The 18388-nt window shown below is 47.1% G+C and overlaps 1 protein-coding gene across 1 annotated transcript in view; it reads left to right on the forward strand.

Moving 5' to 3' along the window:
- LOC139409507 (hemicentin 1) overlaps positions 1 to 18388 on the forward strand; it is a 242956-nt gene that overhangs the window by 186774 nt on the left and 37794 nt on the right. Inside the window, exons 52-67 of the mRNA XM_071154768.1 lie at positions 1463 to 1613; positions 4370 to 4567; positions 5592 to 5705; positions 5815 to 6002; positions 6239 to 6335; positions 7867 to 8028; positions 10125 to 10238; positions 10418 to 10620; positions 10775 to 10856; positions 11010 to 11141; positions 11256 to 11405; positions 12976 to 13132; positions 13554 to 13678; positions 13928 to 14111; positions 17012 to 17109; positions 17294 to 17572. Coding sequence (XP_071010869.1) covers positions 1463 to 1613; positions 4370 to 4567; positions 5592 to 5705; positions 5815 to 6002; positions 6239 to 6335; positions 7867 to 8028; positions 10125 to 10238; positions 10418 to 10620; positions 10775 to 10856; positions 11010 to 11141; positions 11256 to 11405; positions 12976 to 13132; positions 13554 to 13678; positions 13928 to 14111; positions 17012 to 17109; positions 17294 to 17572 — 2434 coding nt within the window. The remainder of the gene's footprint in view (positions 1 to 1462; positions 1614 to 4369; positions 4568 to 5591; positions 5706 to 5814; positions 6003 to 6238; positions 6336 to 7866; positions 8029 to 10124; positions 10239 to 10417; positions 10621 to 10774; positions 10857 to 11009; positions 11142 to 11255; positions 11406 to 12975; positions 13133 to 13553; positions 13679 to 13927; positions 14112 to 17011; positions 17110 to 17293; positions 17573 to 18388) is intronic.

Consider the following 18388-nt stretch of genomic DNA (forward strand, 5'->3'; position numbering starts at 1 on the left):
GATGTGGCTTTTTGAAGAGCCTCTTTTTCATAACACTGCCATCCAGTCCCGTGTTCTGGGTTCAGCTAGCCTACGTTCATGCCTATTAGGCGTGGGGTGTACCAAGCTGGGTCATCTGATGCGGAGCAGGAGCAGATTGGAGGAGCTGAGAGAAAGAGCGGGGATCTGATCATCTCGCCTACTGAGGAAGGTCGTCGATGAGGTCTGCGACTCCTTGCCAGTGCTTCATCTGCAGTATGTGACTGACATTTCCAATTCTGATCGGTGGAAGGAGGGTCTGGATTATGTGTTCCCTGCACTGATTGTTAGTGCTGCGATGGGGGCATTTGAGGAGGACGCGGGGATGCTGCTTTCCTTCGATACCCCGGAGCTGGGGGAGTTCAAGGAGGTGGGAAAGAAGGCTATGTACAGAACATGTGTGAAGGTGTCCCATGCCTCTTCCCTGGAAGGGGTAAAATTGACGAGGTGGGCGGATGTGCTTGGTCCAGGAGCTTCTCTAAAAGGCTGTTGGCGATCATTATATAAACTGCCTATTGATAAGAGGACAGCTGACCTCCAATGGAGGATAATACATGGAGCTATAGCCACCAACATGCATCTGGTACACCTGGACCCTACTGTTGGGGAGGGGTGTCCATTCTGTGCTGAGAATGAATCTCTGGCACATCTGTTTTTACTGTGTCCCAGGTTGGTTGAGATGATTGAACTGATCACTGATTGGTTCTCAACGTTGGGAGAGGTTTTCTCTTCCCAAATGTATACATTTGGGCCAAAGTACAGGTTCAGTCAAAATGGTGTAGTTGTGTTGCTTAATTTTGTGTTAGGGGCAGCAAAATTAGCGATATGGAAGACCCGAAAGAACAGCATTCGGGGACAGGGGTCTGTGGATGTGGTGGGAATGCTGGAGGGAATGTTGGCAGTGAGACTAAGGGTTGAGTTTGCCTATTATAAACTTGTCAACAATATTGATCTGTTTTTGAGTATATGGGGTATTCAGAGGCTGTTGTGTTTTGTTACTGTGGAGGAGGAATTGGAGTTGTGTTTTTAATTGATGTGTAACTGTGGTTTTGTATGAGTATTTATTGTGTGGTGGGCCCCCAGACCCAATAAAGAGTATTTAAAACTCAAACTCTCTCTCTCTCTCTCTCTCTCTCTCTCTCTTCTCTCACTCCTTCTCTCTTTCTCTCTCCTCTCTCTTTCTCTCCTTTCTCTCTCTTCTATCTCTCTTCTCTCTTTTCTCTCTTTTCTCTCTCCTCTCTTTCTCTCTCTTTCTCTCTCCTCTCCTCTCTTTCTCTCTCCTCTATCTTGTCTCCTCTCTCTTTTTCTCTCTCCTCTCTCTCTTCTCTCCTCTCTCTCTTTCTCTCTCTTTCTCTCTCCTGTCTCTCCCTCTCTTTCTCTTTCACACACACACACTGACCACGCATCATTCTACAACCAACCCTGATATTCTTCTGTTCCCCAGGTGCTAAGGGCAGATGACCATGTGACAATTAATGCCAACGGTCGTACTGTCAGGATCAAACATGCTCAGGTGTCCGACACTGGACGCTACACCTGCGTAGCAACCAACATCGCCGGGGAGGACGAGAAGGACTTTGATATAAATATTCAAGGTGAACTGCGTTCTCATTGCTTGTGCGATCTAGCCCCTCTGCAGGACTCTACTGTGAAGTCTTAGCAGAGGCTGCCATCTAGTGGTATGTTGGCTCATGAACTTGAGGAGAGTTGTAGCTAGTCCACTAGCAGGTTATAAAGAATTTGGCTAATCTCATTCTTACTACATAACAGTGTTCTGTCTTAAAATCAGAATTCCTGGAATTTCCCAGGCATAGGCTGTCTAGGATATATGCCTGTCTAGGCTATATACTTGTCTAGGCTATATACTTCTCTAGGCTATATACTTGTCTAGGCTATATACTTGTCTAGGCTATATACTTGTCTAGGCTATATGCCTGTCTAGGCTATATGCCTGTCTAGGCTATATGCCTGTCTAGGCTATATGCCTGTCTAGGCTATATGCCTGTCTAGGCTATATGCCTGTCTAGGCTATATGCCTGTCTAGGCTATATACTTGTCTAGGCTATATGCCTGTCTAGGCTATATACTTGTCTAGGCTATATGCCTGTCTAGGCTATATGCCTGTCTAGGCTATATGCCTGTCTAGGCTATATGCCTGTCTAGGCTATATGCCTGTCTAGGCTATATACTTGTCTAGGCTATATACTTGTCTAGGCTATATGCCTGTCTAGGCTATATGCCTGTCTAGGCTATATGCCTGTCTAGGCTATATGCCTGTCTAGGCTATATGCCTGTCTAGGCTATATGCCTGTCTAGGCTATATACTTGTCTAGGCTATATGCCTGTCTAGGCTATATGCCTGTCTAGGCTATATGCCTGTCTAGGCTATATACTTGTCTAGGCTATATGCTTGTCTAGGCTATATACTTGTCTAGGCTATATACTTCTCTAGGCTATATACTTGTCTAGGCTATATACTTGTCTAGGCTATATACTTGTCTAGGCTATATGCCTGTCTAGGCTATATGCCTGTCTAGGCTATATGCCTGTCTAGGCTATATGCCTGTCTAGGCTATATGCCTGTCTAGGCTATATGCCTGTCTAGGCTATATACTTGTCTAGGCTATATACTTGTCTAGGCTATATGCCTGTCTAGGCTATATGCCTGTCTAGGCTATATACTTGTCTAGGCTATATGCCTGTCTAGGCTATATGCCTGTCTGGGCTATATGCCTGTCTAGGCTATATGCCTGTCTAGGCTATATGCCTGTCTAGGCTATATGCCTGTCTAGGCTATATACTTGTCTAGGCTATATACTTGTCTAGGCTATATACTTGTCTAGGCTATATGCCTGTCTAGGCTATATACTTGTCTAGGCTATATACTTGTCTAGGCTATATACTTGTCTAGGCTATATGCCTGTCTAGGCTATATGCCTGTCTAGGCTATATACTTGTCTAGGCTATATGCCTGTCTAGGCTATATGCCTGTGATCTAAATCAACAGGTAGACATAAAGTTATTGTTCTCAAATATGTATTATTATGTATTATTATATTATTATTATTATATTAAGTGTCTAAATAGACACTTTAACTATACATGTCACAATTTCAGACGTAACAATGCACAAACAGTCTATTTTCTGGCAATGCATCCTCTCAATTTACCAGCGTCGCTTCGCGCAGACCAAAAAATAGACTTGCTTTCTAGTTTGAAGTGCATGACACAGTTAACGGCATTGACACTCACAGCCTGCCTGTTTTCGCTCATTCACTACCATACATTCTAATTCCAGCGTGTACACGCTCGTTCACACGTAAACAAAAACACTTTCCAAAACAAAAACATTTTATTTGGGCTTTAGTCTCAGCAGAGGCTGCCCTCTAGTGGTAGGTGACAGTATTTAATCAGAAGCTTTAAATCTTAACAGAGGCTGCCCTCTAGTGGTAGGTGACAGTGTTTAATCAGAAGCTTTAAATCTTAACAGAGGCTGCCCTCTAGTGGTAGGTGACAGTATTTGATCAGAAGCTATGTCTTAGCAGAGGCTGCCCTCTAGTGGTAGGTGACAGTATTTAATCAGAAGCTGTACGTCTTAGCAGAGCCTGCCCTCTAGTGGTAGGTGACAGTATTTAATCAGAAGCTGTAAATCTTAGCAGAGGCTGTCCTCTAGTGGTAGGTGACAGTATTTAATCAGAAGCTTTAAATCTTAACAGAGGCTGCCCTCTAGTGGTAGGTGACAGTATTTGATCAGAAGCTATGTCTTAGCAGAGGCTGCCCTCTAGTGGTAGGTGACAGTATTTAATCAGAAGCCGTAAATCTTAGCAGAGGCTGCCCTCTAGTGGTAGGTGACAGTATTTAATCAGAAGCTTTAAATCTTAACAGAGGCTGCCCTCTAGTCGTAGGTGACAGTATTTGATCAGAAGCTGTCTTAGCAGAGGCTGCCCTCTAGTGGTAGGTGACAGTATTTGATCAGAAGCTATGTCTTAGCAGAGGCTGCCCTCTAGTGGTAGGTGACAGTATTTAATCAGAAGTTGTAAGTCTTAGCAGAGCCTGCCCTCTAGTGGTAGGTGACAGTATTTAATCAGAAGCTGTAAATCTTAGCAGAGGCTGCCCTCTAGTGGTAGGTGACAGTATTTAATCAGAAGCTGTAAATCTTAGCAGAGGCTGCCCTCTAGTGGTAGGTGACAGTATTTAATCAGAAGCTGTAAATCTTAGCTGTCCTCTAGTGGTAGGTGAAAGCATTTAATTACATCCTAAACATTGACTGTAGTAGCTGTCATAAAGATAACCTTAATTCTCTTTTTCTCTCTCCGTCTCTTTCTCTCTGTCTCTCTCTCTCCTCTCTCAGTCCCTCCTAGTTTCCAGCGTCCCGGGGGGGTGGGAGATACCACCTCGACACCAGGCACTGGGGGTGATGTTAAGGATGTGGTACTAAACAACCCTATCTCTCTGTACTGTGAGACCAACGCTGTTCCCCCGCCCACACTCACCTGGTACAAAGATGGACGCCCAATGGCCTCCAACGAAAACGTGCTCATCATGCCTGGTGAGGAGAGGACCTACAGTGCCGTGAAAAAGTATTTGCTCCCTTCTTCATTTTCTCTACTTTTACATATTTTTTATACTGAATCAGATCTTCAACCAAGATATAATATTTGATAAAGGCAACCTGAGTGAACAAATAACACAACAGTTGCATACATTTTAAATTTATTTCATAAACAAGGTTATGCAACACCTCATGCACCTGTGTGAAAAAGTAATTCCCCCTTACACTCAATAACTGGTTGTGCCCCCTTTTAGCTGTAATGACTCCAACCAGACACTTCCTGTAGTTGTTGATCAGTCTCTCATGTCGCTGTGGAGGAAGGGCATTGGGTGTTGCATAACTTTGTTAATTATTAAATAAAAGTATATATATTTTTTGTTATTTGTAAACTCAGGTTCCCTTTATCTAATAGTAGGTTTTGGTTGAAGCTCTGATAACATTCAGTATAAAGAAATATGCACAAATAGAGAGAATCAAAAAGGGGGCAAACACTGTGTGTGTGTGTGTGTGTGTGTGTGTGTGTGTGTGTGTGTGTGTGTGTGTGTGTGTGTGTGTGTGTGTGTGTGTGTGTGTGTCTGTGTGTGTGTGTCTGTGTGTGTGTGTCTCTGTGAGTTCCTCTGTGTGTGTGTGTGTGTGTGTCTCTGTGAGTTTCTCTGTGTGTGTCTCTGTGAGTTTCTCTCTCTGTGTGTGTGTGTGTGTGTGTGTGTGTGTGTGTGTGTGTGTGTGTGTGTGTGTGTGTGTGTGTGTGTGTGTGTGTGTGTGTGTGTGTGTGTGTGTGTGTGTGTGTGTGTGTCTGTGTGTGTGTGTCTCTGTGAGTTCCTCTGTGTGTGTGTGTGTGTGTGTGTGTGTCTGTGAGTTTCTCTGTGTGTGTCTCTGTGAGTTTCTCTCTCTCTGTGTGTGTGTGTGTGTGTGTGTGTGTGTGTGTGTGTGTGTGTGTGTGTGTGTGTGTGTGTGTGTGTGTGTGTGTGTGTGTGTGTGTGTGTGTATGTGTGTGTGACTCTGACTGTAACTACCTCTTCAGGTGGGCGAGTGCTGCAGATCCCCAGGGCTCAGGCTGAGGATTCTGGGAGATATACATGCTTGGCGGTGAACGAGGCGGGAGAGGACTCCATCCAGTATGACGTCAGAGTGCTGGGTGAGCAGAAGAGGAAAACACCACCCATCTTACCTGGGTCAGAAGTATACGTCAAATCATTTCAAATACTATTCAGGTACAAACTGACTGTGTGTGTGTTGAACCCCAGTGCCCCCCTCAATCCGCGGGGTGGACCGTGACCTACCTGAGGAGATGGTGATCCAGGTGAATAAGACCACAGTGTTGGAGTGTCAAGCGGACGGAAGTCCCACCCCTAAAATCACCTGGCTGAAGGACAGTCAGCCAATAAGCCCTAAAGGACCCCACAGACTGCTGTCCAATGGACGCTCCTTGCAGGTGACTGGACTATGCTGTAAAAAGGGCTTATTAAAATGTATTTGATTGATGGATTGATTGATGATTGATTATTGGATTAATGGATTGATTTATTGATTGCAAAGCGAACGAGGTGCTATAGGGTTGGGAAAGGCTGGGGATTATATGAGGGGAGGAAGCTCAGTGAGCGACTGAAGGCTCAGGCCTTATGTACAGTAACGTCAGGAACGTCAGCGAGCTGTCTGTCTCTTCCTCAGGTGGTGAATGCCCAGGTGACAGACACAGGCCACTATGTGTGTGTGGCTGATAACCTGGCGGGAAGCGCAGAGAAATCCTTCAATCTCAACGTCCATGGTGAGTCAGAACAGAGTTTTTATTGTGTTTTAATCTATGTTTTCCAGCCTCATCTCTCTGGTATCTTCATTAATATGGATGGGTGGGGGGGTTGATGGATGGATAGGTGGGGGGGGTGGGTGGGTGGAGGGAGGGAGGGGTAGATGGATGGAGGGATGGATAGGTGTGGGGATGGATGGATAGGTGGGGGGTGGGTGGGTGGAGGGAGGGAGGGGTAGATGGATGGAGGGATGGATAGGTGTGGGGATGGATGGATAGGTGGGGGGTGGGTGGGTGGAGGGAGGGAGGGGTAGATGGATGGAGGGATGGATAGGTGTGGGGATGGATGGATAGGTGGGGGGTGGGTGGGTGGAGGAAGGGAGGGGTAGATGGATGGAGGGATGGATAGGTGTGGGGATGGATGGATAGGTGAGGAGTGGGTGGGTGGAGGGAGGGAGGGGTAGATGGATGGAGGGATGGATAGGTGTGGGGATGGATGGATAGGTGAGGGGTGGGTGGGTGGAGGGAGGGAAGGGTAGATGGATGGAGGGATGGATAGGTATGGGGATGGATGGATAGGTGAGGGGTGGGTGGGTGGAGGGAGGGAGGGGTAGATGGATGGAGGGATGGATAGGTATGGGGATGGATGGATAGGTGAGGGGTGGGTGGGTGGGTGGAGGGAGGGAGGGGTAGATGGATGGAGGGATGGATAGGTGTGGGGATGGATGGATGGATTGATTGATATATTGATAGCCAGGTTGTCTGTTTTCTCTCTCCTCCAGTCCCCCCCACCATAGTGGGAGCTAGCCCAGAGAACGGTGGGGGGGTGGATGGAGAGATGGATTGATATATTGATAGCCAGGTTGTCTGTTTTCTCTCTCCTCCAGTCCCCCCCACCATAGTGGGAGCTAGCCCAGAGAACGGTGGGGGGGGTGGTGGATGGATGGATGGATTGATTGCTATAGTGATTGCCAGGTTGTCTGTTTTCTCTCTCCTCCAGTCCCCCCCACCATAGTGGGAGCTAGCCCAGAGAACGGTGGGGGGGTGGATGGAGAGATGGATTGATTGATATATTGATAGCCAGGTTGTCTGTTTTCTCTCTCCTCCAGTCCCCCCCACCATAGTGGGAGCTAGCCCAGAGAACGGTGGGGGGGGTGGTGGATGGATGGATGGATTGATTGCTATAGTGATTGCCAGGTTGTCTGTTTTCTCTCTCCTCCAGTCCCCCCCACCATAGTGGGAGCTAGCCCAGAGAACGGTGGGGGGGTGGATGGAGAGATGGATTGATTGATATATTGATAGCCAGGTTGTCTGTTTTCTCTCTCCTCCAGTCCCCCCCACCATAGTGGGAGCTAGCCCAGAGAACGGTGGGGGGGTGGATGGAGGGATGGATTGATATATTGACAGCCAGGTTGTCTGTTTTCTCTCTCCTCCAGTCCCCCCCACCATAGTGGGAGCTAGCCCAGAGAACGGTGGGGGGGGGGGGGGTGGATGGAGGGATGGATTGATTGATATATTGATAGCCAGGTTGTCTGTTTTCTCTCTCCTCCAGTCCCCCCCACCATAGTGGGAGCTAGCCCAGAGAACGTGACGGTGGTGGTGAATAACTTTGTGTCTCTGACTTGTGAGGCTACCGGGTTCCCCCCTCCCTCTCTGAGCTGGGTCAAAGACAGGGGTCCTGTACAGGCCAATACCAACGCACTCATCATGCCAGGTAACACATACGCATTTTAAATCATTTATTTGAATCCACAAATCACCTTACAAATCACATTTGTTTCGCAACATCTAATGGGGATCCTAATAAAATACCAAATTACAGTCGAGAAGGATTCAAACATTTCAAAACACACGGATATCTGGACACTTTTGTAGAAAGCACCTTCTTCTCCAGACAGCTAGGCTAGCTGCTTTGCCTTCGTCCTACGCAGGCCTGCAATTCTGAAGGTCTACGTACTGTCAGCCTACGTTCATGGCTGAGACTTACAAATATCAGCACTACAAATCTGCCCTGATAACCAAGGCTGTTCAGGAGTGACACTGGGCTGGTATTTCAATAACTTGGCAGCAACAAAAAGTCAAAAGAGTAGCCCACCTCCTAAATAAGCCTTTCCCTCTGTCCTCCCCCCACCTCCTAAATAAGCCCTTCCCTCTGACCTCCCCCCACCTCCTAAATAAGCCCTTCCCTCCGACCTCCCCCCACCTCCTAAATAAGCCCCTCCCCTGGCCTCCCCCACCTCCTAAATAAGCCCTTCCCTCCGACCTCCCCCCACCTCCTAAATAAGCCCCTCCCCTGGCCTCCTTCCACTTCCTAAATAAGCCCCTCCCTCCGACCTCCCCCCACCTCCTAAATAAGCCCCACCCCTGGCCTCCTTCCACCTCCTAAATAAGCCCCTCCCTCCGACCTCCCCCCACCTCCTAAATAAGCCCCTCCCTCTGATCTCCCCCCACCTCCTAAATAAGCCCTTCCCTCCGACATCCCCCCACCTCCTAAATTAGCCCCTCCCTCCGACCTCCCCCCACCTCCTAAATAAGCCCCTCCCTCCGACCTCCCCCCACCTCCTAAATATGCCCTTCCCTCTGACCTCCCCCCACCTCCTAAATAAGCCCCTCACCTGGCCTCCTTCCACCTCCTAAATAAGCCCCTCCCCTGGCCTCCCCCCACCTCCTAAATATGCCCTTCCCTCTGACCTCCTCCCACCTCTTAAATAAGCCCCTCAGCTGGCCTCCTTCCACCTCCTAAATAAGCCCTTCCCTCCGACCTCCACCCACCTCCTAAATAAGCCCCTCCCCTGGCCTCCCCCCACCTCCTAAATATGCCCCTCCCCCCGGCCTCCCCCACCTCCTAAATAAGCCCCTCTCCCCGGCCTCCCCCCACCTCCTAAATAAGCCCCTCTCCCCGGCCTCCCCCAACCTCCTAAATAAGCCCCTCTCCCCGGCCTCCCCCCACCTCCTAAATAAGCCCCTCTCCCCGGCCTCCCCCCACCTCCTAAATAAGCCCCTCTCCCCGGCCTCCCCCACCTCCTAAATATGCCCCTCCCCCCGGCCTCCCCCACCTCCTAAATATGCCCCTCCCCCCGGCCTCCCCCACCTCCTAAATAAGCCCCTCTCCCCGGCCTCCCCCACCTCCTAAATATGCCCCTCCCCCCGGCCTCCCCCACCTCCTAAATATGCCCCTTCCCCCGGCCTCCCCCACCTCCTAAATATGCCCCTCCCCCCGGCCTCCCCCACCTCCTAAATAAGCCCCTCTCCCCGGCCTCCCCCACCTCCTAAATATGCCCCTCCCCCCGGCCTCCCCCACCTCCTAAATAAGCCCCTCTCCCCGGCCTCCCCCACCTCCTAAATAAGCCCCTCTCCCCGGCCTCCCCCACCTCCTAAATAAGTCAAAAGTCAGTTTGATGGCAACACATCTCTGGAGGGAAAATGCACATTTAGTTTTTTGCAGATCTTCGAATATTCACATGAAAATCTGTCACAAATTGAATGGAAACCTAGCTAATAATAACAATAAAAATAATCAAGTCAATCAAGTTTCTCCCCCCCAATCCCTTCCTCTCTCTCTCCCCAATCCCTTCCTTCCTTCCTTCCTTCCTTCCTTCCTTCCTTCCTTCCTTCCTTCATTCCTTCCTTCCTTCCTTCCTTCCTTCCTTCCTTCCTTCCTTCCTCTATCTATCTCTCTGTCTATCTCTCTCTCTCTCTCTCGCTCGCTCGCTCCAATCCCTTCCTCCCTCTCTCTCTCTCTCTCTCTCTCTCTCTCTCTCTCTCTCTCTCTCTCTCTCTCTCTCTCTCTCTCTCTCTCTCTCTCTCCAGGTGGACGCACCCTGCAGATTCTGAGGGCTAAGATGTCTGACGGGGGGATGTACAGCTGTGTAGCCATGAACCCCGCTGGAGAGGCCAGGAAACTCCTCCACCTCACTGTGTTTGGTCAGTACCTGCAGCAGGACAGAACAGACAACACTACATACACTACTGGACTGCTCTTTGACCCCTTGTGTCTCCTTCTCATATCCTTCTTCCTTCTCCTGTCTTCCATATACGGCTCCTGTCCACTCTATTACAAAAAATATTACTCTCACCCCTGCCTCTCCCCTGGCTCTCCCCAGTCCCTCCCAGTATCAGAGATAGCAGTGGGGACTCTCCTGTGGTGGTGAGTGTGCGTGTGGGCAACTCAGTGACTCTGGAGTGTGAGTCCAACGCTGTGCCCCCTCCCACCATCACCTGGTACAAGAACGGTCGGATGGTGACAGAGTCTGCCAACCTCCGCATCCTGGCACAGGGACAGATGCTGGAGCTGAAGGGGGCAGAGGTGAGAGACACAGAGGGGGAGGTCTGAACCTATCGATAGGGGTGGGGTTAGGGGAAGGGAAGCGATGCGATGTGATGGGGTTAGTCCTCTTTGTGACTTTTCTATTGAAAGTTGTTATACTGATTCATCCCCTGTTCGTCGTCTGTGTTCCTAGGTGTCTGACACTGGCCAGTACGTCTGCAAGGCCACCAACGTGGCCGGACAGGTGGACAAGAACTTCCACCTCAACATCTACGGTAAAAATCATATTCTAGAAACTCAGACTTGAAACACTCAAAAAATCTCATTCTGATCACTGAGGATAAAAACGAGGAGATGGAAAAGAGAGACATATCTGAGTCTTTTAGTCAAACTGACCTAACTGTAAATCTCTGTCCCTCCATGCTCAGTGCCCCCCAATATAGACGGTCCAGTGGAGGAGAAGATAGTGGAGACCATCAGCAACCCTGTCACCTTTGCCTGTGACGCCACGGGCATCCCCCCTCCCAGCCTCATCTGGCTCAAGAACGGTCGGACCATAGGTAAGCTGCACCCACAGTCATATAACTTATTATTGTCTTATTTACTATCTCAAACTTCCATTGTCCTCCCAAGGTTGACTGGAAAGTAGTAAAATGACAGTATTATTTTCTCAGAGAACTCAGAGTCTCTGGAGCTGCACATCCTGTCTGGAGGCAGTAAGCTGCAGATCGCCCGCTCCCAGCTCTCAGACTCTGGCACCTACACCTGTATGGCTTCCAACGTGGAGGGCAAGGCTCGAAAGAGTTACCACCTCACCATACAAGGTACATTATTATTGAGGTTACTCTTCAAGTTACTCTGATATCTCCAGAAAAATATACGGTACAATGTTCAGTAAAAATGAATTTAACCTGGACAGTGGAGGCTGCTGAGAGGAGGACGGCTCATAATAATGACTGGAACCGAGCAAATGGTACCATTTGATACCATTCCTCTGATTCCGCTCCAGCCATTACCACGAGCCCGTCCTCCCCAATTTAGGTGTCAACAACTTCCTGTGATATATATACACTACCATTCCAAATTTTTGAAAAAAAAACTAGTTTGTCCTTGTTTTTGTCCATTAAAATAACATCAAATTGATCAGAAATACAGTGTAGACATTGTTAATGTTGTAAATTACTATTGTAGCTGAAAACAGGTGATTTTTTTAAATGGAATATCTACATAAGCTTACAGAGGCCCATTATCAGCAACCATCACTCCTGTGTTCCAATGCCATGTTGTGTTAGCTAATCCAATCATTTTATAAAGGCTAATTGATCATTAGAAAACCCTTTTGCAATTATGTTAGCACAGCTGAAAACAGTTGGCCTTCTTTAGATGAGTTGAGTATCTGGAGCATTAGCATTTGTGGGGTTCGATTACAGGCTCAACATGGCCAGAAACAAATGTCTTTCTTCTGAAACTTGTCAGTCTATTCTTGTTCTGAGAAATTAAGGCTATTCCATGCAAGAAATTGCCAAGAAACTGAAGATATCATACAACGCTGTGTAATACTCCCTTCACAGAACAGCGCAAACTGTCTCTAACCAGAAAAGAAAGAAAAGTGGGAGGCCCCGGTGCACAACTGAGCAAGAGAACAATTACATTAGAGTGTCTAGTTTCAGAAACAGATGCCTCACATGTCCTCAACTGGCAGCTTCATTAAATGGTACCCGCAAAACACCAGTCTCAACGTCAACATTGAAGAGGCAATTTTAACCCATCTTAATATTTTATTTTTATTGGCCAGTCTGAGATATGGCTTTTTCTTTGCAACTCTGCCTAGAAGGCCAGCATCCTGGAGACGCCTCTTCACTGTTGATGTTGAGAGTGGTGTTTTGCGGGTACTACTTAATGAAGCTGCCAGTTGAGGACATGTGAGGTGTCTGTTTCTCAAACTAGACACTCTAATATACTTGTCCTCTAGCTCAGTTGTGCACCAGGGCCTCCCGCTCTTCTTTCTATTCTGGTTAAAGCTGTGCCTACTTTGAAGAATCTAAAATAAAGTAAAACATTTTGATTTGTTAAACACTTTCTTGGTTACTACATAATTCCATATTTATTTTACCTTTATTTAACTAGGCAAGTCAGTTAAGAACAAATTCTTATTTTCAATGACGGCCTAGGAACAGTAGGTTAACTGCCTGTTCAGGGGCAGAATGACAGATTTGTACCTTGTTAGCTCGGGGGATTTCAACTTGCATCCCTTCGGTTACTAGTCCAAAGCTCTAACCACTAGGCTACCCTGCCGCCCCATATGTTCTGAATGAACAATGATCTGATTGGCTTTGCCTTGATTAGCTGTGCTCTGTGTTAGTCCCTGATCTGATTGGCTGTGCTCTCTCTCAGTCCCTCCCAGCATCTCAGGATCGGAGATGCCCAGTGAGGTGGGGGTGCTGCTGAATGACAGCGTCCAGCTGGTGTGTCGCTCTCAGGGAATCCCGCCCCCCTCCATCCAGTGGCTGAAGGATGGAAAGGCCCTCAAGGCAGGATCCAGGGGACTCAGGTACACATCAACCCCCTGCCCCTAACCCCTAGCTCCTATCTCCTAGCTCCTAACCCCTAGCTCCTAGCTCCTAACCCCTAGCTCCTAGCCCCTAGCTCCTAGCCCCTAACCCCTAACTCCTAGCCCCTAACCCCTATCTCCTAGCCCCTAACCCCTAGCTCCTAGCCCCTAACCCCTAGCTCCTAGCCCCTAACTCCTAGCTCCTAGCCCCTAACCCCTATCTCATAGCCACTTAGGATATCTGAGAGGTCTGGATAGGTCTATCAAAATGGCTAAAATTGGACGTAGCCTATCTAAGGAAAGGTGGAGCTACTCTGAGATTGAAAGGATCTGGACAGAGGAACTGGGATGACGTCCATGGGGTTTCTGATGTTTCTCTATATTAATATTAATGCTTTGTTTGCATCCTCATTCTATCCAGGATCAGTCTAGATGGCAGCACTCTGACTGTCTCTGGAGCTCACACCTCTGACAGTGGGAAGTACACCTGTGTAGCCACCAACAAGGCTGGAGAAGAGGACCGGATATTCAACCTCAATGTCTATGGTGAGTTTAACTCTCTCTCAGCCTCTCTCTTCCATGCATGTATTCCTTACTTTGTGAATGAAGAGCTTTTCTCTCTCTCTCTCTCCCTCCTTTCTACTTTCCATCTTCTCTCCTCTTTCGTTTGTTTGTGTGTGTGTGTGTGTGTGTGTGTGTGTGTGTGTGTGTGTGTGTGTGTGTGTGTGTGTGTGTGTGTGTGTGTGTGTGTGTGTGTGTGTGTGTGTGTGTGTGTGTGTGTGTGTGTGTCCATAGTGCCTCCTGTGATCAAGGGGAACAGTGATACGGCTGTGGATTTGACCAGCGTTCTAGACAGCTCCATCAACATAGAGTGTGTTGCCGTGGGCTACCCTCCACCTCAGCTCAACTGGCTGAAGAACGGACTGCCTCTCCCTGTCTCCTCACAGATACGCCTGCTCTCTGGTGGACAGGTGCTCAGGTAGGTCTGGGGTTGAGTGGTTATATATCGGATTCTGTATGGAATGTACTCTGTCCTTCAATGTACATATATAAAGGAAAGAGCAATGTATTTAAAACTGTTACATGAATACAGCTTTATTCTGTGTACTGTTTCAAATGGTTGTACTGTATGTCACACAGTAGTTTGACCTTTTACTGCAGTGGGCTAAATCAGGGTCACACAGTAGCTTGACCTTTTACTGCAGTGGGCTAAATCAGGGTCACACAGTAGTTTGACCTTTTAATGCAGTGGGCTAAATCAGGGTCACACAGTAGCTTGACCTTTTACTGCAGTGGGCTAAATCAGGGTCACACAGTAGTTTGACCTTTTAATGCAGTGGGCTAAATCAGGGTCACACAGTAGCTTGACCTTTTACTGCAGTGGGCTAAATCAGGGCCACACAGTAGTTTGACCTTTTAATGCAGTGGGATAAATCAGGGCCACGCAGTAGTTTGACCTTTCACTGCAGTGGGCTAAATCAGGGTCACACAGTAGTTTGACCTTTTAATGCAGTGGGCTAAATCAGGGTCACACAGTAGTTTGACCTTTTAATGCAGTGGGCTAAATCAGGTTTACACAGTAGCTTGACCTTTTAATGCAGTGGGCTAAATCAGGGCCACATAGTAGTTTGACCTTTTAATGCAGTGGGCTAAATCAGGGACACACAGTAGTTTGACCTTTCACTGCAGTGGGCTAAATCAGGGCCACATAGTAGTTTGACCTTTTAATGCAGTGGGCTAAATCAGGGCCACATAGTAGTTTGACCTTTTACTGCAGTGGGCTAAATCAGGGTCACACAGTAGTTTGACCTTTTAATGCAGTGGGCTAAATCAGGGACACGCAGTAGTTTGACCTTTCACTGCAGTGGGCTAAATCAGGGTCACACAGTAGTTTGACCTTTTAATGCAGTGGGCTAAATCAGGTTCACATAGTAGCTTGACCTTTTAATGCAGTGGGCTAAATCAGGTTCACACAGTAGCTTGACCTTTTAATGCAGTGGGCTAAATCAGGGCCACATAGTAGTTTGAACTTTTAATGCAGTGGGCTAAATCAGGGACACGCAGTAGTTTGACCTTTCACTGCAGTGGGCTAAATCAGGGCCACATAGTAGTTTGACCTTTTAATGCAGTGGGCTAAATCAGGGTCACACAGTAGTTTGACCTTTTAATGCAGTGGGCTAAATCAGGGACACGCAGTAGTTTGACCTTTCACTGCAGTGGGCTAAATCAGGGTCACACAGTAGTTTGACCTTTTACTGCAGTGGGCTAAATCAGGTTCACATAGTAGCTTGACCTTTTAATGCAGTGGGCTAAATCAGGTTCACACAGTAGCTTGACCTTTTAATGCAGTGGGCTAAATCAGGGCCACATAGTAGTTTGACCTTTTAATGCAGTGGGCTAAATCAGGGTCGCACAGAGTGTTTCTTAAACAAATCTACTTAGAAACAAAAGTATACACTTCACACACATGTTTATGGACTTTAAAAAAAGAAAACACCTGTACCATGTCAGATATAGAGATGAAATGTATTACATTTTGAGTTTGCAACCCAATACTACACTTTATATATTCTGCCTCATCAGGATTAATGTGTTGTTCCATTCTGCCTCATCAGGATTAATGTGTTGTTCCATTCTGCCTCATCAGGATTAATGTGTTGTTCCATTCTGCCTCTGTCAGGATTAATGTGTTGTTCCATTCTGCCTCATCAGGATTAATGTGTTGTTCCATTCTGCCTCTGTCAGGATTAATGTGTTGTTCCATTCTGCCTCATCAGGATTAATGTGTTGTTCCATTCTGCCTCGTCAGGATTAATGTGTTGTTCCATTCTGCCTCATCATGATTAATGTGTTGTTCCATTCTGCTTCTGTCAGGATTAATGTGTTGTTCCATTCTGCCTCATCAGGATTAATGTGTTGTTCCATTCTGCCTCACCAGGATTAATGTGTTGTTCCATTCTGTCTCTGTCAGGATTAATGTGTTGTTCCATTCTGTCTCTGTCAGGATTAATGTGTTGTTCCATTCTGCCTCATCAGGATTAATGTGTTGTTCCATTCTGTCTCTGTCAGGATTAATGTGTTGTTCCATTCTGCCTCATCAGGATGAATGTGTTGTTCCATTCTGCCTCATCAGGATTAATGTGTTGTTCCATTCTGCCTCATCAGAATTAATGTGTTGTTCCATTCTGCCTCATCAGGATTAATGTGTTGTTCCATTCTGCCTCATCAGGATTAATGTGTTGTTCCATTCTGTCTCTGTCAGGATTAATGTGTTGTTCCATTCTGCCTCATCAGGATTAATGTGTTGTTCCATTCTGCCTCATCAGGATTAATGTGTTGTTCCATTCTGCCTCATCAGGATTAATGTGTTGTTCCATTCTGTCTCTGTCAGGATTAATGTGTTGTTCCATTCTGCCTCATCAGGATTAATATGTTGTTTCATTCTGACTCATCAGGATTAATGTGTTGTTCCATTCTGCCTCATCAGGATTAATGTGTTGTCCCATTCTGTCTCTGTCAGGATTAATGTGTTGTTCCATTCTGCCTCTGTCAGGATTAATGTGTTGTTCCATTCTGCCTCATCAGGATTAATGTGTTGTTCCATTCTGCCTCTGTCAGGATTAATGTGTTGTTCCATTCTGCCTCTGTCAGGATTAATGTGTTGTTCCATTCTGCCTCATCAGGATTAATGTGTTGTTCTATTCTGTCTCGTCAGGATTAATGTGTTGTTCCATTCTGCCTCATCAGGATTAATGTGTTGTTCCATTCTGTCTCTGTCAGGATTAATGGTTTGTTCCATTCTGCCTCTGTCAGGATTAATGTGTTGTTCCATTCTGCCTCTGTCAGGATTAATGTGTTGTTCCATTCTGCCTCTGTCAGGATTGCGAGGGCTCAAGTCTCAGACGGCGGCACCTTTACCTGTGTGGCATCCAACAGGGCTGGTGTGGACAACAGGCACTACAACCTACAGGTTCACGGTGAGTTCAACACAATACGTTACTAACAGTATTCAAAATATCACAAACCCCCCCCCCCCCCCCTCCCCAACTCCAAAACCCTCACTAACTCAATACGGTCCTGCTTTTGCAATATATGACCTTGTCATGGGGCCCGGCTGCTAGATGAGTTAGATAAACACTGTGATGTTATCTGCCCTTGCAGTTCCTCCCAGCCTGGACGGGGTGGGGAGTAAAGAGGATGTGACGGTGGTGAGAGGGAACCTGGCCTCCCTACTATGTATAGCTGATGGAACTCCAAACCCCTCCATGTCCTGGATGAGAGAGGGGGAGGCCCTGGTCCCTGGATCCCACATCAAGCTGCTCAATGTGGGCACCACGGTACAGATCATCCAGGCCAGGGTGGAGGATACGGGACGCTACACCTGTGTGGCAAGAAACAGTGCTGGCCAAGCCAGCCGACACTTCCACCTCAAAGTACTGGGTGAGTGGGAGTACATGTACAGTAGCAGTCAATCGTTTGGACACACCTACTCACACCTGCTCACTCACTCAAGGGTTTTTCTTTATTTTTACTATTTCTACATTGTAGAATAATAGTGAAGACACATATGGAATCATGTAGTAACCTGTCGCGCCCTGACCATAGAGAGTTTTTTATTCTCTATGTTGGTTAGGTCGGGGTGTGACTAGGGTGGGTCATCTAGGTAATTATATTTCTATGTTGGCCTGGTATGGTCCCCAATCAAAGGCAGCTGTTTACCGTTGTCTCTGATTGGGGATCATATTTAGGCAGCCATTTCCCCTTTGTGCTTTGTGGGATCTTGTTTTTGTGTGTAGTGTATGTGAGCACTGCATTTTCTTCACGTTTGGTTTGTTGGTTTATTGTTTTGTTTTGCTTTGAGTAATAAAGATGTGGAACATAGGTCACGCTGCGCTTTGGTCCACTTATTATGACGATCGTGACATAAACAAAAACGGGTTAAAAAAATCGAAATATATTTTATATTTTAGATTCTTCAAAGTAGCCACCCTTTGCCTTGATGACAGTTTTGCACACTCTTGGCATTCTCTCAACCAGCTTCATGAGGTGGTCACCTGGAATGCATTTAAATTAACAGGTGTGCCTTGTTAAAAGTTAATTTGTGGAATTTCTTTCCTTCTTACTGCATTTGAGCCAATCAGTTGTGCTGTGACACTGTAGGGGTGGTATAGGGGTGGTATACACTGTAGGGGTGGTATACAGAAGATAGCCCTATTTGGTTAAAGACCAAGTCCATATTATGGAAAGAACAGCTCA

Source organism: Oncorhynchus clarkii, chromosome 5, assembly GCF_045791955.1.
Source record: "Oncorhynchus clarkii lewisi isolate Uvic-CL-2024 chromosome 5, UVic_Ocla_1.0, whole genome shotgun sequence".
Classification (NCBI taxonomy): domain Eukaryota; kingdom Metazoa; phylum Chordata; class Actinopteri; order Salmoniformes; family Salmonidae; genus Oncorhynchus; species Oncorhynchus clarkii.